At 38.7% G+C, this 25,622-nt stretch overlaps 2 protein-coding genes across 2 annotated transcripts; both read right to left on the reverse strand.

Annotated features, from left to right (window-relative positions):
• Positions 1-1,478: 1,478 nt before the first annotated feature.
• LOC105391067 (DENN domain-containing protein 5B) lies at positions 1,479-25,568 on the reverse strand. Its single transcript, XM_048625088.1, has 24 exons — positions 25,259-25,568; positions 25,067-25,176; positions 24,769-24,939; positions 24,325-24,560; positions 23,568-23,712; positions 22,979-23,123; positions 22,048-22,182; positions 21,278-21,465; positions 20,934-21,036; positions 15,449-15,598; positions 14,954-15,135; positions 14,355-14,566; positions 13,848-14,036; positions 9,709-9,859; positions 9,244-9,511; positions 8,893-8,928; positions 8,313-8,511; positions 7,411-7,661; positions 6,866-7,008; positions 6,383-6,501; positions 4,062-4,234; positions 3,478-3,660; positions 2,874-3,084; positions 1,479-1,789 (listed from the first exon to the last, which is right to left on the reverse strand). Exons 1-24 carry the CDS (start codon positions 25,359-25,361, stop codon positions 1,612-1,614), a joined length of 3,981 nt encoding a protein of 1,326 aa, XP_048481045.1. The 5' UTR covers positions 25,362-25,568; the 3' UTR covers positions 1,479-1,611.
• Positions 16,099-20,296, reverse strand: LOC119691450. Its single transcript, XM_038108911.2, has 2 exons — positions 19,603-20,296; positions 16,099-19,281 (listed from the first exon to the last, which is right to left on the reverse strand). The coding sequence occupies exon 2, from the start codon at positions 19,087-19,089 to the stop codon at positions 16,417-16,419; it is 2,673 nt and encodes an 890-aa protein (XP_037964839.2). The 5' UTR covers positions 19,090-19,281; positions 19,603-20,296; the 3' UTR covers positions 16,099-16,416.
• Positions 25,569-25,622: the final 54 nt, after the last annotated feature.

A 25,622-nucleotide genomic window follows, 5' to 3' on the forward strand; every position in this document is an offset into this window, starting at 1 on the left:
ACCCCAACGAATATAAACATTTATTTTTTTGAACTTATTAAAAAGTACCTACATATACTTGGACCTCAAAAATTTACTTAAGGTTGGCAGTATTTTTATGTACTTATCCTTTACAAATATTATAACGATATAGGTAATAATATTTTTTTCAGTAAAGGTAGTTAGGTGCTTGGATCATTACAATATACCTTATTAGTTTAATAAGTGGTGACTTTAAATCGAAGTAAAGTAGGTACTTTTTTACCACTGATGTAGGACATGGTTATCTCCAGTACCTAGTAACCATTGTTGACTGATAATGATGATGATTACGGATTAGGATAGGTTATTATTCAACATATAAGTTAATTTAAAATCTATGAAGACATTACCTATAGAATTAAAACTCTAGTCTCTAATAAATATTATTTGTCAATTTCTCGTTTTTGGGGACGTAACTTTTAAAACATTTTATCTAAGTTTAGAGAGCGGCTTTCTATACATATTACTTAAATTATAAACGGAGTACGATATTTTTACAGCATGTAATGGATAGATTACTTATAATCATACCGAGTAAATCAATAAAAAAACGTAAATTAAAACTAAATAAATGCATCTAAAAAGTACTAACAAGCATAAAAAAAAATTTATATTATTAAGCTGCAATAAGAGTAACTGGTGGGATGATCTTACATAAAAACTTTGGTATATAAAGGCAAGAAAAAGTAATATCATCGGTAGGAATCTATATTAGTAAGTGTTACCTGTCACAAAAAAATATAAGGTAAAGTAAAGTAAAAGGTACTTGTTTAAACTTTTTAAAATAATGTAAGTCTGAGTCTGTCTGTAAAGTAACCTCTCTTTAACGATCTAATGATGTATGAATCTGGTCTCGAAAAAAATACGAGTTAGGTAGGTAATTTCATAATATTATGGTTTCAGCTGGAATATTATTTTCTCTGAGATCAACAGAAGCTCGAGAATATTTCTTAAGCTATGACATCAACATGTATTAATTGATTGAGTATTCCCTAAAATAAAGTAAATAATATAACTAAACTATTTACCTATTTTTGGTACCTGGCAATAATCATAAAACTTAACATAGATGAAACAACATCTACAACTACTGCACTTAAAACATAAAAACAACGGTAGGTACATAAATCAGACCCTGCATTTAAGTAACAATAATAAAAGTTAAAAAGAAAATGAGTATTTCAAGAAAATCGTAGTGGAAGATATCAATAATTTTCATTAATTCTATGGTTTAAAAAACAATAAAATTCTATAGCCGATATGATCCATTGATCTATAGAGATGGCATCTAACAGAATATATATACGGCGATTGGATATCAGAAATTTTCGAAAGCAAATCATACTATGAACCAGTATATCCTACATACTATTTTGATCCTTGTTGAACTGCTTTAGCTGCTAAATTTATAACATCACCTTATCTACAACACCTACCGAGTAAAGTGGCGAGACAGTATCCTCGGCCGATCCTCGACCAATTAACGGCTACCAAGTCACCGAGTGTCCGAGGACACTGACTCGCCACTGTACTCGTTAGGTGTAATCGACCCATAAGTGATGACCCTCAGGTATTAACATGGCTGGATGCCTAAATACCTTGCGTGAGAGAGTTTTCTAGAACGATGTCGAATTCGTCGAGCGGCTCCAGTATTTGCCTGAGGAACGTGAGTAGTCCACGCTTGCGTAAGAAGCTCTGCTCTTCGTACATCTCCGCCGTCACTCGCGTCACCGACATCGGGACCAGCATTCTGTGCAGCCAGTGTTCCCTTAAATTAGAAGAAAAATACTGTTCATTCCATCTGAATATTACGGGATGGTAGACGACTACACTTTGTAAATTATAACAGTTTTTACATCGTTTTGGACATTTTCAAAGGAAAATAAACTTTATTCACCAGCCATAAGAATCTGATAATCAAACATATAAATATCATCAAAGGATTATATCACTGTACGTACACAATACTCTGTAGGAACACTTTCTAAATCTAACGTGATTACCTCAAACTAAGACACCGACCGCAATTTTGTTCTTGATACACGTCGTGTCGTACTTAATAAAAGCCTGTTTATTTATATCTAATGCCCACCTCAAGCTGAAACATATGAAGAGCTGGAACTTGCCGTCCTTGCCACGCGCTCTGAATCATTCTTCCTCTGTTATCATGTATCATAAATGCAGCGCAGAATGCCACCATTTTGTTTTTTTATTCTAAACTTAAACCCAGCGCAGGAAGCCGCCATCTTGTTTGTCTTTCATTATATGAAATGTACGTTCTGTTTATATTTAAAACCCACCTCAAGCTGAGACAGATGAAGCCTCGTCCATGAGGTCGCAGTAGCAGCGCCAGATGGCGCGGGGCTCCTGGTGCTGGCGGCAGTTGTAGCGACGCGGCGCCAAGAACAGCGCCTCTGGTGCCATGGCGAGACGGCACGAGCTAATGTTACTTGGCTAATGCCTATAAGGCGCTTTTGAGGACCCGTGTGTCTAAACCGCATGACGCCATTGTTGCGTGCTATACCGCTCGCTTACTATTGGTCTATTGCTGTGAGAACGCACTCTAAATCCTTTTTCTTCTCTTATGCATGTCTTATAAATACAGCGCTGAAGGCCGCCATTTTGTTTTTTTCTATGAAATAACGTGTAACTTACTAACAAAACAGGATTCCGCATTAAAAAAAAACAACTACGTATAACTTACCTACTAGTGACTACGCGCTTCCAATCATTCTTCATCTCTTATTTGTATTGCATAAAGCGCATAAATACAGCGCAGAATGAGCCATTTTGTTTTTCTGCCATTAAACGAAGTTTAACTGAACAAAAACCTGTTTAAGTTTAGTACCCACCTCAAGCTGAGACAGATGAAGAGCTGGAACCGGCCGTCCTTGCCGAGCGCGGCGCCGACGGAGTCCACCTCGTCCATGAGGTGGCAGTAGCAGCGCCAGATGGCGCGGTGCTCTTGGTCTTGGCGGCAGTTGTAGTTGACACCGCAAGACGGCTTTGTTTGTTGGGAGTTGTCGTCGCAAAGGCTTAGCTTGAACTCGTCGCGGACGCGGGCTGTGGGGAGAAGTTGTAATTTATGCTAAAATCTGCTATGTATCAAAACCATATTTTAAAGTCATCGCACATAATATAAGCGTAACGTAAAGGGATTGCTTCTTTTAACCAGTACAAGGCAAGCTCGCGAACGCCTGGTTGACAGAAAAAAGGCGATCCCTATACGTTTCGCTTATATGTGCTGAGACCCTAACTCGGGAGTTCCAGTACTTTGGTTTGTGTATACTACAATTCACATGCCACAAATGGCGACACAATATTGTATTTAGACGTAGGACAAAAAACGTAGGTATTTTAATCCACGCCAAGCTGCATTTATATTACACAAATATTACACAGTACAAAATATAAACACCTAAGTCAACCTACAAACACTTGATCAATAAAACTTACCAAAAAAGTCCCAAATGAAGAGATTCTTGCCAAACAGCCGCGCAGACTTGAACCCGCATATGAAAGCTTGCTCCAGACATTTCACTAGTCCGTTCTCTCCGCACAACAGCACGCTGAGAGAGTTCGAGTCTTTCTCCCGCTTCGACTGGTAGTGCCATTTCACTATTGCGTTTACACAATCACCTGAAAAATTAAGCAGCATGTAAAGAATATTGTTCTTAGATGGTATTCGCCATAAGTCTTTTGTTTGGAGTCTCGCTAGGTAAAACAACTTGCAATCATAAATTCGACTACTGATGTGGACGGAGGCAAGAAGACACCGATGATGTCGTCCGATATCAAAGAACACGAGTCGCTTAATATTTGTCTCCTAGTGGGTACAAGACTTTACATTTACGCCTGGATCTATTGGTTGGTCACAATCACAAGTTACAGGGTGTAACTTACAGCAAATGCTGAGTTTTTTCCATTTCGCCAACAAATATATAATGGTTTAAATATATATTTTTTTTACCATGAATTAAATTTTATTGCATGTATTAGTAAATAAATGATTTCCTTTCTATCTAATGTACAGTACTCACCAATCATATGCTGTATAGTGGACGTAGACAGATGCGTAGACGCAGTTTGCGGCGTGGTCGGCTGGGCGGCGGGCGTCTTGGCGGACTTGTGTGTACGGAGTAATTGTGCTACTAATAGCCGCTCGGTGGACCCGTCGTCTACGCCGGAGCCTAGCCAGCGGTTGCAGGGGAATCTGAGGGTAAGTGTGCCTAATTTAGTTTTAGAACCCTATGCCTAATGTGATGCGGTGACCTTAAATTGCCCCCCTCCCGCTTAGAGAGAGCGTGAAATCACGTGGGTTGCGAGCACACACCGTTCCGATTCACAGTTTATTTTCTATGTATAAGTATAACCCCTAATAGTTATGAACAGTCAGTAGCAGTTTACTATTGGACATGAGCTGTCATCGGGTTCCGCTCATCTCGCATAATCTTTATTGACCAAAACTCATTTCGCATAACTCGTATGGTCTAAACTTTTTTGGCCGAACCATCACTTTGCCAAGACTTATGTGGCATAAGGCTCGTTTCGTCTAAAACTCTTTAGGCACAATCTTTAAACACCTAAGTTTCGTTTGCTCAAATTTATGTTCGTCTATACCTATGTATAATCTTGTTTCTCCTAATGTTATCTTAATAAATAATATATTAAGTATGTAGTAAATGTACAAATTGTGGTATTTTTCTCCTACATCCCGAAAATCACGATATTGTTTGATCAAAAAATCGAAAGTTAAAGACCAATATAATTATTACAAACCCCATGAGATCGAAACCTAAAAATAGGTGCGACGACGAGCAAAGCGAGGAGGAGCGTGTTAGGTGCACATGTTCATCAAAACCAAAGCGGAGCGCAGCGAAGCGGAGCGGAGCGTTTTCCAAACAGCGGAAACAATACAAGGCACCAGTTTGCGCTATGTAGGGAGACTAGGGAGACGCTCCGTCAAAGTTAAAGCCAAACGAATATTATTACTTTGTATAAACCTATGCCATAGCATTATTAGGCTATTCAAGATTTGGCAATACCATTATTAGGCTAAACAATGTTATGCGAAATAACTTTTTACTAAACGAGATTTATGCCATACGATTTTCGGCGTAACGAGACTTTGATCAAACGTTACTATGCAATACGAGATTAGGCAAATAAATCTTATGCCAAAAAAGGTAGAACCGCTGTCATCTCCTGCATACAGTTCCCCAAAATTGATAATGCGCATAGAAATCTTCGCCATTGTTCGGCAACGGTCGTATTTCCGAGCGCCAGAAAACGATATGTATTTAGAGTGGTTAAGTGCATTTTCTTCATGTATTTTTTTTTAGATTTATGTGTTTGGTGCTAAAAGAGATATTGATTTATCAGTAACGAAATTTGAGTCGATAATTCATAATATTGTCATAATAATAAAAATTAACTTCGAAAATGTTACAGTACTTTTCAAATGTCTTGCTCAAACTGGTGTTAATATGGATGAAATAAGGTTTGAATAACACAAGGTTTATGTTAGAAGAAGAAATATGGATTTAAAACACAGGTTTACATTAAAATCTCAGTTCAAAAGTATTTACAGCGCTGGTCATTCACAATAATATTACAATTACAAACTTGGTCTTTTGGGTGTGGCTTTATTGGCTAAGTGAAGTCTATCAATGTGACGTATATTTTATTCTTAAATGTGCCTCATAATATGGCGACGTCAAAAATAATTAAAGTTGAAATTAAATTCACATTTGAAAAAAATAACAAGAACGATGTGTAATTGCAGCTATTTATAATTCCACAAAAGTAATACTGATCTTGACCTTTGACTGATCGGTGACAGCCACCGACCGCCCAAATTGTTTTCGATTATGTGTCACATGATATTGACTACTATATCTTTCGAACAAGGATCAAAATACAAGTGCCTTGTGTAAGGCTCTTACGATTCAATGATTCGGGTGTTTCCGGGAATACGACAGTTAATATGGGAGAACTGAACCTGTTTCCTGACAAACGTTTCATGATTTGATAGATGTACTGGATGAGGAAGGTCGCGGACAGAGTATTGTGAGAGGCCCAACAGGGGCTGATAATCCTAATCCTAATATCCTAATATTATATTATTAATATTATAAATGCGAAAGTAACTGTGTCTGTCTGTCTGTTACTCTTTCACGCCAAAACTACTGAACGGATTTGAATGAAATTTGGTAATCATACGGTCTAGACCCTGGGAAAGAACATATGATACTTTTTATCCCGGAATTCCCACGGGAAAACTTTTTAAGGCGAAGCGAAGCGCGCGGGAACAGCTAGTAATCAATACCTACAAAAGACTAAAGAAACTACAGTTACTTACATGTAAGTGTGTCCCGTGACCTCGTTCCTGACGAACACCTGGTCGAGCAGCCATCTCGGCGAGAGTCCCGAGTTGTCGTGACCGATCCGGAGCGTGGACAGTATGCCCAGGTTTTTGTGCTACAACATAAGTTATGGGTTGTATTGAATTCTTGTATGTAAAGTTAATTGAATGTTAGTTGAGCGTTAATCACAGCACTTAGGTATGTTTGGTTTATTGATTAACTTTAGGTGGAACTTAGTATTGAAATTCAAGACTATGATGGAATCATCTATTTCTTGAAATTCTGGTGCTATATGCTGTTTTACTTATGTTTATACTGACGACCTTAGGCGGGTAGCCGGTAGTGATTGGATGAGGAAGGCCGAGGACCGAGTGTTGTGGCGCTCCTTGAAAGAGGCATATGTCCAGCAGTGGATGATTATTGGCTGATGATGATGATGCTGTTTTAATCAAAATAATTACATGTATAGCAATACTTACATGAAAAACAAACTCATAAGTATTCCTCGGTATAGGGATCTTGGGCGTGGCCTCCCCGTGCGCGCCGGAGATGGCCACCCAGCAGTTGGCCGTGGTCTGGCTCGCCTTACGTGAGGGTAGGATCAGCACTCGGTATGGCAGTTCTGGTGGAACAGCATTATATTTACTACATGGATTTTCGAATTACTATATCATATGATACGCGTAGCATGGCAAGCTACGAGTCATGCGACAGTTCCCTATCATTACGTGGCAGGTGGCGAGTGGCGTTGAATACTAGCTCTATTTGGATTAATATTAATTTATTCGAGCTGTGTTGATTAGCTGTATTGAGGTGCTCGGCTCACTCTGTCAGCTACGAACTTTTATGAAAGCTCTTATAGTGTGCGCATGCTAAGTTCTTATAGCATTTAAATTACAGAATTTTCTGATAGACTTTCGGAAAGAGAAAGCTTCTTCACTTAGGTACTGACAAAATCAATACATTTGAAACCACAAGCTAAAAAACATTACCCTCCTCCTTCGGCAGTCGGGTAAATACTCACTAGTAGTAGGATAAGTATTCGTGAAGCAGAAGTAATCCACAGCGTTCAGCGTCAACAGATGGTACAGGAACTGTTCCCGCTCCTCCTCACACCTCAGGAATGCGGTCCTCTTGTACTGAGATCGTAGAAGAGTGGTGTCCGCTAACAGCTCTCGAAGATGTTTGGAAAGGAGCTTTTTTTCCAGTGACAGGCGGACCCAAGCTCTGGCGTACCCGATTTCGGTTTTTATGTCAGTCATGGCTTGGACGTTTCTGGAAGAGAAATAGAAGTTTAAATGAGTGCATGCTTCAGGATTTGCATCTTTTAGGAGGCGTATTAAATTTAAAAGGGAGCGATTCTATAGTAATCAAATTAATTTTTTGCTGTCATATATTATTATTCTAAATGTGAAGGTAAATGTAAAATGTGTTGTTATGATTATCGCGAACGCTGCGTTTGAATATCGTCGCAAACGACATAAAACGCTATGACCGTTCGGTTTATCGTTGCATGGCTGTTACGGCTATCTGTTTACACACCGGCTACTTTTACGGTAAGTGCGTTATGATTGGGCGCATTCAAGGCAAGCTGACGGCAGAGCTAATCAGTATGATGAAGCCGTAACGTCAAGTGCAACATATGCCACTATAAATAAATATGTGGGGACATCTCACACACGGCCATCCGACCCCAAGCTAGGCAGAACCTGTGTTATGGGTGCCGGACAGCTGATATATCTACACAAATACATTGATAGATAGATACTAAATATAAATATCAACACCCAAGACCCGAGTACAAATATCTGTCTTTAAACAAATATCTGCCCCAGCCGGGAATCGAACCCGGGACCTTCGGCACAGCAGTCAGGGCCACTGGCCACTACGCCATTCGACCGTCACTATGTATATCAACTATCCTACCTCATATCGAAGGTGAGTGCCTCGGGCAGCGGGCGCAGCGGCGGCGGCGCGGGCTCGCGCTCCAGCGTGCCGCTGTTGCTGAGGCGGTCGCGCGACGACTCCCGGGACGGGTCTTGAGACTTGTTCCGGGAACGGGAGGAAGAACGGCTGTGCTGGGCCTGGGCTTGGGCTTCCACTTCTGCGCCTACTGAGGATAGGTCTGTGGGGGAATGGTCGTATTGATCATGTAAGTGTCAAGGGAAATTGTAGGCGTCCAAGATTTTTATTAACTTTTTTGTATTTCCGTTGCTTTCACTTTTTATGTCAGAAAACTAAAATATTCATAGTTTACGCTACTTATAAAAAAGTGTAAGCGTTATATACAGACATAGAAAGTAAATATTTACGTAAAAAGAAACGTTATAGATCAAAGAAGGGAGTCTAGAAGGCCTAAACAGTTGTTAGGCACTTGTTATTCAAGTTAGAAACTTTGATGATATCGATCAAACAGTCCCATGGAAAAACTCTCTTTGTCTTCCAGCTAATTTTCAGAGATGCGTGTAATGTGTGTTGTTTAAAATTTACTATCAGTTATACTTACAGTCCAAACGCTTCCGTAAAACACACCAAGCCAAAGCTGCATGTTAAATGGTAAAGAAAATTTATAACAGTGCTAAAGTTATGACAAACCATGTGATAACGATGACCAATGTGAGATTAATTGTAAAATGTGACGGTATAAAATTATGTACAGTGGAAACCTAAAGTTAATTTTATCTTTTCCCTCCCATGAAGCATGGACAAAGTGCTTCTGATGATGGGTGTACAACTTATGTTATGTTTATGTATGGTAAATATCAAAAACAAACGGTAAAGTTCGTTGGCGTATCAAAATACGTAACAAATATTACAGCAGTATCTTTAAAACCATGACAGCAAAAACCACACATACCGGGCGTAAGAAAATTCGGGTCGATCGGCTTAGTAGAATCACTACACTGCTCCAGCTCCTGATAGTTCATGAGATGCATCCACAGCGCTGACTTGCCCATCTTGTGCTGAAGGCCGTGGGACCACAGCCTCTCGAGTAGGTCACAGAGGGAAGCTATCATTGTGCTTTCTTCTACACCAGTTATTGAGACTTCGCAGCCGAGGCCCAAGTCTGATTCCTCGGTACCCATTTTCTCGACTAGCATTCGTTTGGTTTTACTCTTGCATTCCTGTGAAAGGAGAATTAATGTTCAAATTCAATAAGAGGTAGGTACTCAAGCATCAATCTGTTCTTATCGTCACAAAATTTTGTTCCACGTTCAGATGTCCGTTGATCACCAATATTTAGTGCTACATTATCCCTAAGGCTTCTCTCATTATTGCATTCCCACGGAAACCCTTTAAGAGCGGTGTAGTAAAATCATACCTTTAGCAGTTTGTCCACAATAGCGCGGTGGTTGATGCTAGTGGTTTGCGGCGCGTGGTCCGCACGGCGTCCCAGCTCGCCCAGTAATAGCTCCCCTCCACAATCCTTCACCTGCCACTTGCCGCCCTTTATGCGCTTCAGACTGTTCGTTCTGGAATACAATGCAGGGTTAAGTGCATAGAACACAGAGTATAGAAAAGTGCCGACCTCTTTGCTCTTTAGCTGAAAAGGTAGCCGTACGTAAAATAAAAAAGTTTCCGATTCCTTTTGTGCCAGTTAAGTGTGCATGTCCGAACTTGGATGTTAGATAAATGTTGCGATGTCATTATGGTGCGATGTATGTGTTGTTTCTGTGTGTGTTAGAAATAAATAAATTTTCTTTTCTTTTCATTAGCTTACAGTTAAATTGCTTACAATATTTTAGATTGTTTCCGCTAGAGGCGCCGCATTGTATGCAAGAAAACGGAAAATTTCATAGTTTATGAAAACTATCATTACTCGTAGTAAGTCTACTGTACCTACTGATCCTCTGCTATAGTCCTACATGATCGACAAACACAATACTTCGCTTTATAGCTGACTTCAATATCCCATCCATCCATTCGATTACCAGAATATAATTTCTGATTGTTATTGTAGGTATGATGTATCGCTAAATAATTGAATAATCTTGGCATAGACATACAAAGGGTAGTAAGAATATTGAAACCGATTATCAGTTGCTTACCTAGGGCAGTTCAGAAAAGTCAGTAGAAACCCATGGTCAGTAAAACCCATGTTATTGCGAATTACTTTATAATGTATATGTGCTTCTTTAGCTATTTTTATACGCATGCTAAAGAGGCAATTATGTATAACTTAGATGAAAGGGGGATTTACCTATTACACCTACCTAATTTTATAATTCAACAAGACCACATGACATAGCTAACACAAAGCAAATAAGCGGATGAAGCAAGCATCTACTATAACAACAATTTTCCTACTTATTATGTCAACTACCAGTTTCCAAAAGGCAATTTTATAGTTGATCTAATATTTTACCAATTTATAGCAATGCCCAAAATAACATCAGTAAGATCAATAAAAAATAATTAAGTAATTGATAACACCTCTATTTATATGTTTACGGCTTAATCGATGTCAACTTGGAATAATCTTTCAGAAACTGGGGCAGAGTTATAAAAGATACAAAATATATGTTTAAGATCAAGTTAAACTTTATTCATAAACTCATGAACAGGATTTCATCTATCATGTACTAAATAAATATATAATTATGAATTTATAGAGGCCTTTGTTGAGGTTGTGGCTAAGGATTCACTTAAAACTACAATAAATATAGGGTTTTCTAACTACAATATTACGTATTATAAGTTAAAATCTGCTATAAACATTATACATGCACTGACTTTAACAAACAAAATTTCCTTCGAATTCAAATTGCCTCTTTTTTAACAGATACTAGTTTTTTTTTATTCTTGTAAATATATTTTTATGGACAGTAGTAATTAGGGATATATTATCAGAATCACAATGAGTCTTATTACTAACAAGTAACAATATAAATTCGTAACATAAATAAATCATATACAAATATAAATTTAATATTAATTGACATGCAATGTTTACAAAGCATGCATCACATAATTTACGCACATCACAACAATAATAAAATTAAACGTTTTAAATTGTTTTCGAGTAGCCAAAGTTTGGCTATTAACATTTTTATGTTGTTATATCAGTTAGTAATTAGAAATAATTACGCTATAGGTAAATAAAATATATGAGTATCAGTATAATTTCACAAAAATAATCATGCCATTATGTAAATAAATACTTTAAACATTAATATAAATTTATACTTCAAAGGTACGTTGTCTTAAATTAAATAAATTGTTGACAAAATAAAGTCAAATCTATTATACAGGCTGCTGCAAAATTGGTATAGTAAGAATGACACACTAAATCACCCCCTTCGCCCTTTTTGCAACACCTGAATATATTTTCCTACTAGGAGATTCTCTATTAATAAGATCAGAACTTTGTACCAGTTAAACCTACTTTCAAGCAGAAAAATACGAATCTTTATGTTCCTTGCATAAAATATATAGTTTTTCTCGCCATCCTATAAAACTTTTGTTATAAAAGTTTCGGAACTTTGCTAGAAAAGGGCATTCTTTAGAATTATTTAGGTGAGCATAGCCTTTATGTAAGTATTATCCTTTTTTAATCACTAGTTATTTGAATTTACGCCTCATACATAATTTTGAAAAAATTCTTTCAAGTAAATTAGTATTTTCAACATAAAAATGTACCTAATCTAAGTAGATATATTAACCTTTAGAAATAACATTTCATTGCTTATTTTCAAAATTATATTTTAAAAGAACATCACTTAGGTACTTTTGTTTCTATATGGGAAGACGCACTACTTATTTCTACATTATCTAGTAAACTACGTACGTTAATATGCAGAGAAACCTGACCCCCCTCTCATAGTAACAATGCTTCTGAGAGGGGTCAGATTTTTCTGCCTTGTACATGGATTTGCATGCTGCAACATAAAGCGGATTCAAACATGCTTTTACACATACCACATTCAAGATAAGTACGGGACAATGACATTGATTTAAATAAATAATTATTAATCAAACATTGCGTTCATGAATATTGGTAAGGCCTGTTGGTATTTTATGCCATCATATTATACACTCGCGAGCAATGCTAACGTTTTAGTGGCAACAAATTACTCCTAAACGGAAAAGGCTAGCCGTCTCGCCGTATATTGAAGTGCATATTAATCAAGAACATTTATCAGCGCATCATAACAAAAATCAAATTCAGTATCTCGTGAGTGTATAAAAATAACTTGAGTTTTTTTGTCGCTTATAGCGGGTGCAGTGTAAATGCGCGGGCGTGAATGCGAAATTAACATAACGTGCTATCCCTCACAGGGTAGGCAAATTAACTTAGATGAGAATGCACCCGGCTCATACTTTTGAATTTATTTATGTTACTGGCCAAGTTGAAAAATAAATAAGGTGTGGGAGAGAATTATTTGCGAGTGACTTTTGACTCATATGGCATCCCGAATAATCTAGGTAAATCACTGACTAAGCTACTGAAGAGTAATCAAGCAGTGACAGTGTAAATAAATTTTTCGTAAAAGCATTAATCAGCTAGTAGAATTACTTAAAGTATGTACATTATAAATTACTAATTTAGTAACAGTTTATACTCATTTGTTGTAGATTCTCTCCCACACCAATTTAACAACTCACCAGACAACATTTTCAGCATTTTATCATGCGTGATATGTTACACTAGATGAATACCCTCTTTATAGCTAATCACAATTGGTAACAGTCCATTAGTTGTTTAGTCAAAATACGTAAAGAATTTGAGTATTCCCTCTGTTTAATCTCAGTCTAATAGTCACATTTATGGTTTCAATGAAAGCGATAAGCTAATAAAGCAGTACATACTAACATTGCTATAAACGCCACGTGGCATCCGCGTTCTAACTGTCATTGAACAAGTATACATAAGAACAACAATTCAAGAATTGATTAATGCGTATTATGGCTGTGATGATGATTAATAATCATAATGTTATTTATCATTCGTGGAAGTAAAAGTACCTACCATATAAAATATATCGCACGCCAAGCCTCAATAGGCACACAACCTGAGATTGGTTTACAGCATTAAATTTAGTCGATGGATTCCATGAAATAAACAGTATTTGCTACAGTCAAAGACAAATTGAGTATAGTCTAAGGTTTACCCTACTGTACCTACCTGGCGGTAGTAATCGTCAAAGTAGTCAAAGTCAAGTCAAGAAAACATACCAAAATAGTCTATGGTTAGTTCAGGACAGCACCTAGCTGCATGACTGCCGCTATCTTTACACCTGTCAAAGTCAAATTAAGAAACAAAAACAGTCTAGTCTGATTACTTCAGGGCGGCACCTGGCTGGATAACAGTCGCAGTCTTTGCAAGTCAATTTAAGAAAAAAAACAGTCTAGTCTATGGTTACTTAGCGGCACTTGGCTGCAAGACAGTCGCATTCTTTACATCTGTCAAAGTCAAATTAAGAAACAAAAACAGTCTATATAGTCTATGGTTAGTTGCACCTTGCGGCTTGCTCGGGCGGCGCGAGGGCGGCGGCGTCGAGTCTCGCCGGGAACGCCCTGTAGTAGGCCGCTCTATGGCCGAGGCGCTCCGAGGGGCCAATGACCTCCAGTTCGGCGGGTACTTGGACACTATTGGAGAGGGTCGACACGTTGTAGCCCCGACTCGACCAGCCTTCGCCGAGACGCCGTCTGCAAATAGTTTTAGTGCTGTAGTGTTATCATGATAAATTATATGATTTTTAATTACGGACATAGGGCTTGCACTGTAGACCTAATCTCGATATTTTCCTACCAGTACAATTTCATGCATACAAAACTACTTATCTATGTCAGTACATAACGACACTATGCACAACATTGCACTTGACAATTCATAACACTGAATAGTGTCGGGGTCAACTCACAACTTGGATCCTTTATTATAAACAATCAATAGAAATATTATTTACAATTGATTGATTGTTTATGACATGACTAGAATATCATCAATACAAAACCATTACTAACCTGACAGACTTAATCCGATGCTCGAAGACTTGCAAGTTAGGATCATATTCCCCCCAGGTGGTCATTATCTTGTTATCGACCAGTGTAGCGAACATCTGCGTCTCGAGGAAGCGAGACAGGAAGGGGCGGTGTCTCTGCGGCTGGTCGGACAAGAAGGACGCCTTGTCGAAGTTCACCATTGACTCGCGCGCCGATAGCCATGATTCTCTGTCCTGGTGGAGAGAGAATGAGGTTTATAATTATTTGAAGTCCATGAGTTTGGTCCTATTAATTTATTGTAACATGGAATAAGACAACTGAATAATACAGCGGATGTAAGTATGCAAAAATGACCAAAGTGCTGAGTGCGATACTCGACCAAAGCAGATATTGGATGTGGCAAAACGATGACAATAAGGTCGTTACTTATTAAATTTGGTCTCAAACACTTAGTACAAACCCGATGCGACGAGGTATCGCAGTTTTGTGTAAAGAGAGCGTGACGTCACGAGTGTTGCAAGCATTTCACCAAAACGCAGTTTTGTATATGGGCATAAGAGAAGATAATTATAACGATTATTATAAGGCGATGGTATTAAATTTGTTTTTTTTATCCTCACCTGATCCGGCATGATGACAAAGTTCTCGTACATGAGGAACATGTGCACGAATCTGTTCAGAAACGCTTCCCTAACGGCCACGTTGAAGCGTAGATCCTCAGAATATTGTTCCTCGTCGTTTAGTATTTTTTTCTTGGCGGTTGGCATCACTGTGTCCGCATCTACATCGTCTATGTTCACTCCTGGGAATAGAATACATGATTTTATGATCTTTCAAGTTTATTATTTTCGGCCACTGCTGAAGGTTTTGTAGTTCTGAATGGTAAGTTAATGTACGGTAAGAATGAATATTTACTGTACTTTGATTGATAGATATATATTTTTTAAACTCTACTACTAACTTATTAAATTTTATAGGAATCAAAGGTGTCTATAGGACCAACAGTACCATAAAGTGTTAGCTGAAAATTACAATAAGTACATCTAACACCTTATGGATCAACCAAATTGAATGCTTCATAATGAATATTTTATTTCCAAACTATAGTAACATACCAGTCCGTTTAACAATATCCACGATCCTCTGCAAGGCGTCCAGTCGTCTTGGCGCGCGGCGCGTCGGCGACGCGGGCGGGGAGGCGTTGAGCGGCCGACTCTCGTCCCACTCTAGCACGTCGTTGAACGAGTGCTTGCGACGGAGACCGCCTGGGGGAGACAGAGATAGATATAGACTGCGCGAAAGATGTCTATATGTGTAGGGCAGAGATAAATAATAGAGGGGATGCCAGATGCGTCTGAAGTTGGCTGCAAGACGAAAACGATGCAATTTCAATCGCTTATATTATTACACTGTGCATATTTTTTTATATGTACGTGCCTTTTAGAATCTGTAGCAGGGAAACGGTAGAATCCTACTCTAGCACGTCTCTAGCTGCATTTCTTTCGCACGTCTCGTAGCCAGTTTCAGTTAGATAGATATAGTGAAGGTTGAGCGGACGACTCTCTAGCACGTCGTTGAACGAGTGCTTGCGACGGAGACCGCCTGTGGCAGACAGAGATAGACTGCGTAAAATATGTCTGCTTGTGTAGAGTAGAGATAGATAATAGAGTGCATGTAAGATGCGTCTGAAGTTGGCTGCAAAACGAGAACGATGCAATTTCAATCGCTTATACATATACTCGTAGGTAGTTATTACACTGTTCAATTCAATTCAATCATTTATTGGTAATAACTTAAATAATATTACAAGTCATTTACATAGGTATAGGTAATTGGTAATTATGCACTAGGTATAATTAAGTTACTTATACAATATAACATAGACTAGCTAAAGTAGGTAGTTATATAATTATATTCATAAAGTAGAAGCATTGATAGTTAGGTATTTCTTTATACATATAAATAATTTAGTTATTAGGTAGTACATCAATAGTTTTTAGGTATTTCTATTAAGTAACAACATTTCAGCATTATTTGCATATTTGCATTGTGTTTAAGTATGATAGTATCTTATTTGAAAGCTTTATACACACTGTTTTTCATCGTTATGAGAGTTACTGTTGGTAGTAGGTACCAATAGTGCATGGGTTGGCGAGGTGAGGTCAAAGAACTCATTTATAGTATAGCATGCCGAATTAAGCAACATATTTTTAAGTTTTTTTGTAAAGGTGGCCTCATTTGTTTCGTTTTTAATGACATCAGGGATTACGTTATATATTTTTGGTCCTATTATATGGATGAGTTTATTAGACTTAGTTAGCCTGCAGCCGGGACAGTACAGCTTATCTTCACGGCGAGGGCAGGTGTTTGGACGAACATCCTTGTTTGTTGGGAAAAGGCTAAGATTACGCCTTACGTATTTAGCTATTTCTAATATGTATAGACACGGCAGCGTTAATATTTTGAGTTTTATGAATAGTTGCTTTGCTGGGGTGTCCCAAGGTACGCCCGCCATTATGCGCAGTGCACGTTTCTGAGATCTGAAAGCACGTCCTGCATCAGTTGAGTTGGCCCAGATATCGACACCATAACTTAGTATTGAGTGGAAATATCCAAAGTAGGCTTTTTTCATGTTATCTTCAGACAATGTAGGTTTTAATCTGCTAAGAGCATAAGAGGCTGATGATAGTTTAGAACAAATATTGTCAATTTGCGGTATCCACGTCAGGCCGGAATCAAAGGTGAATCCTAGGTATTTGACTGTGTCGACTTGAGGGACTAATAAGTTGTTACAAACGATGTTCAGTTCATGGCCTCTGGTTTTTCTCATTTGGAAGTGAATTATGTTTGTTTTTTCAACGTTTAACGCCATTCCGTTGGCAGCGAACCAGTTAGATAGGTCGCTGATAGTTTTATTTAGTTTAGATTTAAGTTGTTCGTAACTTTCGGCGTTAACAATTACACAACCGTCGTCGGCAAAAAGAACATAATCTACGTTTTCAGACGCTGTAGTTAGGTCATTGATTAAGATTAGAAACAGGTTATTGCCCATTACCGATCCTTGGGGGACAGCGCAGGGGCCTATTGTTTCTAAGTTTGATTGTGCATTATTAACGCGTGTGCTCTGTTTACGCTCGTGTAAAAAAGATGCAATGGTTTCCAGAAAATAACCATTAACACCGTACAGTTTGAGTTTGTTTAGGATTAGTGAATGGTCGACAAGTTCGAAGGCGCGGGATAAGTCGCAGAATATGGCGGCGACTTGTCGGCCGGCGTCCAGGTGACTCATTAGTTTGGTTAAGACATCGCGAGCAGCGTGCACAGTGGATCGCCCGGCTTGGTATGCGTATTGCTGCTTGTTTAGGAGATTATTTGTGTTGAAGAATAACATGAGTTGTTGGCTGATTAGATTCTCAAATATCTTAGATATTATTGGGATTTGTGATATTGGTCTAAAGTTTTTAAGGATATGCATGTCGCCCTTCCCTTTATAGACAGGTTGAACCTTTATTATTTTCAGAGCTTCGGGGTAAATACCGCACTGTACACACTCGTTAAATAGATGACATAGTAGTGATATTAATACAGGGGGTAAATAGTCAAGTACCAGAGTAGACATGTCATATATGTCTTTTGATTTTTTACGTTTGATGTTTTTGACTACTTTCAATATATCAAGTAAAGTAAAACATTTAAATGAAATTGTTGGTATTTGGTCTGGTAAGTAGGTATTTAAAAATGTGATTGCCTTATTTATTTCCGGCTTAGCAGAGTTATTATTTGCTTCTATGTAGAATCGGTTTAAGGCGGCGGCGGTGGCAGCCGCGGCGTCGCGCGCGCCTTCGCTGTCTACAGTATCTACCGAGGTTTTGCTAACAAGTACGTTTAGTGCATTGTTGTTACCCGTGCGGCAGGTCTCGGATGAGATCACTTGCCATACTTTCTTACACATGTTGCTGCCGTCATATTTTGTTATCGAGTTGTTTAGAAATTGTTTTCGGGAATTGTATAACTCGGAGTTATATTTAATTTCAAGATCAAGTAATTGAACGTTAGTTTGTATGTTACAATTCGGCTTTAATAATTCATGTTTTTTTGAAGATATTTGTTTACGTAAGGATCTGGCGCGGTCGCTCACCCATGCACTAGAGGAACTCTTTGACGGATAAATTCTAATTGGAAAATGTACATCATACATGTGTTTAGTTATATTAATTACAGAGTTGAGTTGTTCACCAGGACAAAGATATTTTTTCATCAATGAATCCCAGTCATACATGCATAAGGCATTTGTAAAAGCGTTTATCTTGCATTCTGAAAATAGACGCGTTTGGGACGTAGGGTTGTTTTTTTTACAGTTATTATATAAGTTTAAAATTAGTATTACACCTAAATGGTCAGAAATGTTCAAGTTTATACTTTCATTTAATAAAATATCAGACTTTAGTACGTTAGTGTAAGCGTGATCGATACATGTTTTAGAAGTTTCAGTGATTCTTGTTGGAAAGTTAATCACAGAGATAAAACCTGATGATTTTACAATATCAATTAAACACTTAGAATGAGTTGATTTTACTAGAAGATTAATGTTTATGTCACCCATGATTATGACTTTATAGTTTTGAATAGTGTTAAGTGAAAACAATTCGTTTAATTTAGAATAAAATAATGATAAGTCACCTTTAGGTTGGCGGTAGATGCATACCACTATCAGGTCCAAACCGACACATTCAGCCGCGCAGACTTCAAAATGCATTTCAACGGAGAGTTCAGCGACTTCCTTTCGCTCGATTGTAAGCAGTGAAGGCCTGGAGTAGATGCATGCTCCCCCTCCTTCCCTGGACGGTCGGCAGTACTGGGCGCATAGCTTCAAGTTAAGTATGTTCACTTGACGTAGTTGGTAGGTTTCAAGCCAGTGTTCAGTTAGGCACAGGATATCAGCACCATCCTGCAATAAGGGCTGGAGTTGAAGTTCACATTCGAGTTTGAAGGTCTTTCTACCTAGTCTGTTTACGTTTTGGTGGATTATTGTAACGGTCATTGACTTTGAAGTCGTTATTCTTTCACTTTTGTGAGTGTGTGTCGTCTTCCGTTGTTGTGCTGGTGGTGTCTTTTGGCCTGCTGAGAAAGGGCAGCCATTCAGAGATGCTAATGTTGACTGGCCATGCTTCGGCAGTTGTGAATTTGTCGAAGATTGAAGTAGGGATTCCAATCTTAAATGACGCATATGTGTCACGTTTAGAAGCTATTAATTCGGCTGTGTACTGACCTTCTGCGTGGATTCCACGGAGGTGTTCAATTACATCCTCTGGTTTCGTCGATTTCTTGAAGAAGCAACCGTGGAGATGTTTGTGAACATCAACTCCTTTGATGGTCGTATTTTGTGCCGAGCCCTGGATGGCAGCAATTGATGGCTTCCGTTTGCGTCGGCTGACCGTAGTCCATTTTTCGTTATTATTCGGTTTTTCATTTGGAACGTTGTCGAGGTTATTAGTAATGGCCGTTATTGGTGTTGAGGGCGTCGTTGGTGGAGTGGCGATCGGTGTTTGTCGGCCGTCTTCGGACAAAGTCGTTTTACGCGAAGTGAGCGCCGGGCTAGCGCTAGCATTGGCTGTTCGGTTTCCAACACGGACAGCGGCTGCAGCGCTAATCGTGGGTGTAGCTTTTTTGCGTGTTGGGCGCGTTGTTTGCTGCGGTGGCGCTGTAGCCGCTGCTGACTGCGTGGTGCTCGATGTTTTGGAGGTACTTTGCAAAACAAGTTGGTTAATTGCAAGTGACTGGGTTTTTATTAGGGCATTTTGGTCACAAATTAATGTTTCCAATGCACTAACTTTAGTCGTAAGTGATGCTACGGTACCTACTAATCCTTGCACAACACTTTCGAGGGCTTTGTATGCCATTTTTCCACGGGTTTTGATTTAATAAATCGGAGCGTGATGTTCGCGTGTGGGTACGAGACACAGACTGTGCTTATTGGTTTACGCGCGTCACGTTGCTAGTTTTTAGATATGTACGTGATTTTAATAAGCTGTAGCGGGGAAATTGTAGAATCCTACTCTAGCACGTCGTTGAACGAGTGCTTGCGACGGAGACCGCCTGGGGGGGACAGAGATACATATAGACTGCGTGCTATACGCGCAATGTGCATACCATCGCTTTCGGTTGCATTGCTTTCTAGCGTCTCGTAGGTAGTTTCAGTTAGGTAGATGTTGTTAGATACAGTGAAAATTGAGCGGACGTCTCTCGTCCCACTCTAGCAAGTCGTGCTGGCGACGGAGACCGCCTGTGCGAAACAGAGATAGATATAAAATCCCGGAATACAAAGTTAAGTGCATAGACCACAGAGTATTGAATCGCGCTGCAGTGCCGACCTCTTTGCTTTGTAGCCGAAGAAAGAAATAAAAAGGTTCCGTTTTCTTTTGTGCCATATAAGTGTGAAATGTGCATGTTTGAAGTTGGCTGCAAGGCGAGAATGGCGCACTGTCATAAGCTTACATTTGTATTGCTTTAAGATCATTGGTTTATAGCAAGTATGCACAATTCGTTTCACCGGGCATTGGAAAAAGGAGCTAAAAATTGGAATGTAAATTAATTTCTTACCTGACGGCAAAGTGCAGCTACTAGTCATAGAATCGTTGTGTTTGTATGAAGTGCCATTTATCGTCATCCCTAACTTCGTTGGCTCCGTCTCGGGTCTTTGTATCTGTAATGGAAATAATACCAATTATTTGCTGCTTAGAGCTGCATAGCTAGAATCTGTGTGCTAATTACGAGTGTTGTCGACTCAAGTCACTAGCGTAATTTGTATGAAATCTTGATCAGCGCCCCTATCGGTAACGCTACAAACTAATAAAACGCATACAAATTCCAGTGACTTGCCTATCGAATTAAGTCGACAACACTCGCGACCGCACCTCTGATAGTTTATCTTAAATCTGTCTCACCTGGTGCTTATCCATGATATGGTTGAGTTCCTCAATAAACGGTGTCCGGTGCGGGAATATGGGCAGCTCCTCGGGCAGCTGTATATCCGGCTTGTCGATGTCCACGAGGCACAACGCCGCTTCAGAGCCCAGCGCGATGTTGCGCGCGCCGTTCGGCGTCATACTGGCGCCGCTGTCGGCGTGGAGACCTGGTGTAGTAATAATAAGGAATGTCAGCATTGTTTGTACGTAATGGCCAATGTGGTAGCAGAGTATAAACTTATATTCTGCTACTGTAGTCGACCCTCAAAGGTTTCGTTATAGTTTCCGCTAGAGGCACACGTTGTATGGCAGAAAACAAAAACTTTCATATAACTTCAGCCGTTGAGATAATGCGTTTTTGTTGTTTGCGTCTGGTAAGTAAAGTTGGTTTCGAATGTCAAAAACGTATTCTCTCAACGGCCATACTATAATTCCTATAATTTTATGCAATGTGTCAAACACATAAATCACATAAACATGCACCTGTGGGTGACTTTATCCCTATGCATGGCATCCATGGTGCAACGTACCAAATCTACTTTATATCGGCGGATCCTGGATAGTCAGCCACTGCCGCTATTCGGACTGGTTAATAAAAACGGCTTTCAAACCCATACCAGCTGTAGTGTTTGTCACCGACACGCTAACTGCCAGTTTCAATAACTCTACCTATCGATAGCTGATAGTTATTTTCATACGATTTGGCAGTAAGTCAACCATTTTGTACAGTAAACAGTAAAATAGATTACCCATAACAAACGGCACAGGAGCGTCCAAGAAATGATGCAGCGGCGCCGGCAGTATGGGCACGTAGACATGAGCCCACGTGAACGGCAGCAGCAGCGAGACTATGCACTCCGACACTAGCATCAGCTTGTTGAAATCTGGAAGAGAGGAGTTTTGTTTTAATTATTTATAGAGGACATGTGAATTTTTACTATTGAGCCACAGACGTCTATTATACTAGATTCCGCAAGTGTACGTGCTGGGCGTGTCAAAACTAGTCAAAAGGTTGAGCATTTCTCAACTTTTGGTTCATGGAAATGGGTGGATTTGTAGTATAGTATAATAGACAACTGTGTATTGAACGGAAAATTTAATATAGACCTAGAATTAGCTCCCGTGTCACCCCTTTCGGCTTAGTATATATCAATTTTGCAACACCCTGTAGTATATAACAGTTTCAGTTCATGGCAAACTTCAAACAAGTCGTTATGAAAATTAATAACATGCAGATATTAATTAGTTTGATTGAATCATAATCATAGAGTGCGTGCATGTGCTCAGTTAATTCTGGTTAATTAGCACACTACGCCAGAAACAAGTAATGAAGATTATAGACAATAGATATGTTAATAATTTAAATAATTATATTAATGAGCGTTATGAGTGTGAGTTTTATTTATATAGAATGTTTATAACTAATAGAAATAAAGTTTAATGTAACTGTAAAAAAAATTGCATGTACAATGACATTTACGCAGCCAAACATAAAAGTTTAATTTAAAATGATTTTTTTAATACTGGTTCAATTGAATCAGCAATATGGGCTGCACGGATCAATCCAGGTAGATAAAGTACCTATATCACAATAAATACGAATTCGCATTAATTAATACCGACTTCAATAAAGGACCCGTGATGTAGATAGAGCTTTAGGACTAGCTACAACAAACATACCGCTGGACCGCAGCAGCACCTGGTGCTCCAGCAGCACGCACGTGAACAGCTGCACCGCGAGCTCCGCGCCCAGCAGCGAGAACAGCGCGCGCAGCGGATAGTCCAGTAACGGCAGCTCTTCGGGCAGGTGAGGCATTCTTATTACCTGTGTAGGAGAGGTTATGGTGAAGGAAAACTAAAAGTTCTGGGTTGCTTTTTTTGGTCCTTGGAGCCGGATTTTTTCGTCTATCGGTCGGGATTTTTCTGGATAGATTTTAGTGGTAGGAGGAGGGCAAAGTGTTGTGGCGGTCGTTTGGGTAGGTGTATGTCCAGCAGTGGTTGATTAAGAGCTGATCATGGACGAGCTCATCTCTCAAAAAGGGAAAGGTCCATGTATCGAAGGGGAGTTGAGACAGTGGAGTGTAAGATCTAAGGATCCAATTGAGTGAGCCAGACTGATCTTTTATTTCTGGACTTTTGTAATGAATAATTGTGGTGCCACATGTACCTGTATTTACCATGATTTAATACACCATTCATTTACTGTGCAATATAAATATGTATTTTATAAATTAACAACGACAAATAGTGACGGAAAAGATTAACTTACAACAGGTATAGGATCCAAGTGCGGTTCCGGTGGTGGCAGATACAGCCGCAATGCCTGCCCTGGCAGTGGCACTGGCACTTCATACAGCAAGTTGTACACATACGACTCCGGACTGAGCCCTGGGCCCGGCTGTCTCGGCAGAGATCTGTGGGAAAAGCAGGGATGTATTTATGAAGCTAATAATAATTATTGTCTCTTCCATCCAAAGGTTGTCTGGTAGAGATTGCTTTAAGCAATAAGGCCGCCTTTTTTGTACTATTTTAAATATTATAAGTTGTGTTTTCTTTAATGGTGCAAAATAAAAAGTATTCTATTATTATAAAGGCGAAAGTTTGTAAGTATGTTTTTAATAAGACTCCTGTAACTACTGACTAATTTCTTATGAAATTTAGTATGTACGAAGATAGTCTAGATTAACACATGCTACTTTTTATTCAGGAATTCACCACACGGGAAAATCTTTAAAGGCAAAGTGAAGCGCTTGTGAAAAGCTGGCAAGTGTAATAAATGCGAAACTGTATTTTGTTATTTTAGGTTGGAGGTATTTCATGTAATATTGAGATACTTTTATGTTTTAGTAGCTGAGTGTGTAGTAAAAAAGTTTTTATAAATTAATAAAATTATGGCAATTTTGATGCAATGGCATTGAAGGATTCTTTCAGCATATTATAGAGTACTTTACCCTATTGCTAAAGCATTACTTTATTAAAGCATTATAGCTCTCACTGTACAATAATAAGTATTCAATGTTACTTACCTAAACAAATTTTCTAAAAACAACTGTGCCACCCTAACAAAGGGGTACTGGCATATAAGAACAATACTTTTGGCTACATAGAGTTTGTCTTTGGTAATATCATAGTAAGTCAAAGCAGCACCAGAGTGGGGTGCAAGCTTGAATGAGCGCGGCAGTGATCTGGAACTTTCTTTTCCCGAGTTCTTTCTGTGGTTTGGAGGTGTTTGCCCACTTGACAGCTCAGTGATGTACATAGCCTGAAAAAAATGGGTTCTATAATTTTAACTGTAACATCAGGCCTAGGGTAAAAAAAAATGCTTAGAAAATGGTTTAGACATGGACTCTTATTTGTAAACCAATAAAGTTAACAAATTACAATAATTTAACTAGGGTAACTAGACAACCTTTGAATATAAGAATTATGAGAGATTGGATTCAGTGTACTTATTAAATTAAAGTAAATACCTGCAATGTGTGCATGGCACTGCAGATGTTTCTGTTCCTGACTTCCTCGTAGAATATGAGGCTGTATCCATAGTATCTTGATGCATTTTCTCTTGTTATTACAAAACTATGAAATTTTGGTTCTAATGAATGTTTTTGAGTCTTGAACTGCAGTCCCGCTGGTAGACTGAGCTGTAAAACAAATAACAATTCTAATTTACCAATGTGATGTAAAGCCCATTTTTTTCTTTTACACAAAGGTACTCAATGAATACAAAGGCTATTGTCTTTACTTGAACTAGATTATTAGCACACTCACCATACACACTGCATGCTCATCAAACTTATTACTGTTCACATTTTCTGGATAATGGGCAAGAATCTTTCCTTTATAAGAACGGTCCAATGGTGAAACGTGCAAATTGTCCCCTGAAAACAAACATTTCGTCCAATGAATTAGCTTTCACTTTCAAAATTACAATTACAATGATGATGTCCCAAGTAATCTTACCACATAGTCTATCAGGTTCCAGCCCCGAATCGAAATCCAATCCACATATAACAAAATAATCAGCAAAACGGCATCCTACAGATAATTCTGAAACGGACATCATATCGATCTGCTAATTTACCATGTTATGATGAGACACTTTCTCTTTCGAATCTTGCACTTTTTGAACACATTTTACTGGCATTTTATCAAATAAATTTAACAAATATACATTTTTACATGTTTTTGAAGCCCAAAACAATCATCTTTAGCCAATTTTAACTAATTAATCCCTAATTTTAGGGCATTGAAAGGAACAGAAAAACACCACCAACAACACAGGGGTATAATCGTGACAGTTCTGACATTGCGAAAAAGAGACGCT

Source organism: Plutella xylostella, chromosome 13 (genome assembly GCF_932276165.1).
Source record: "Plutella xylostella chromosome 13, ilPluXylo3.1, whole genome shotgun sequence".
NCBI lineage: Eukaryota > Metazoa > Arthropoda > Insecta > Lepidoptera > Plutellidae > Plutella > Plutella xylostella.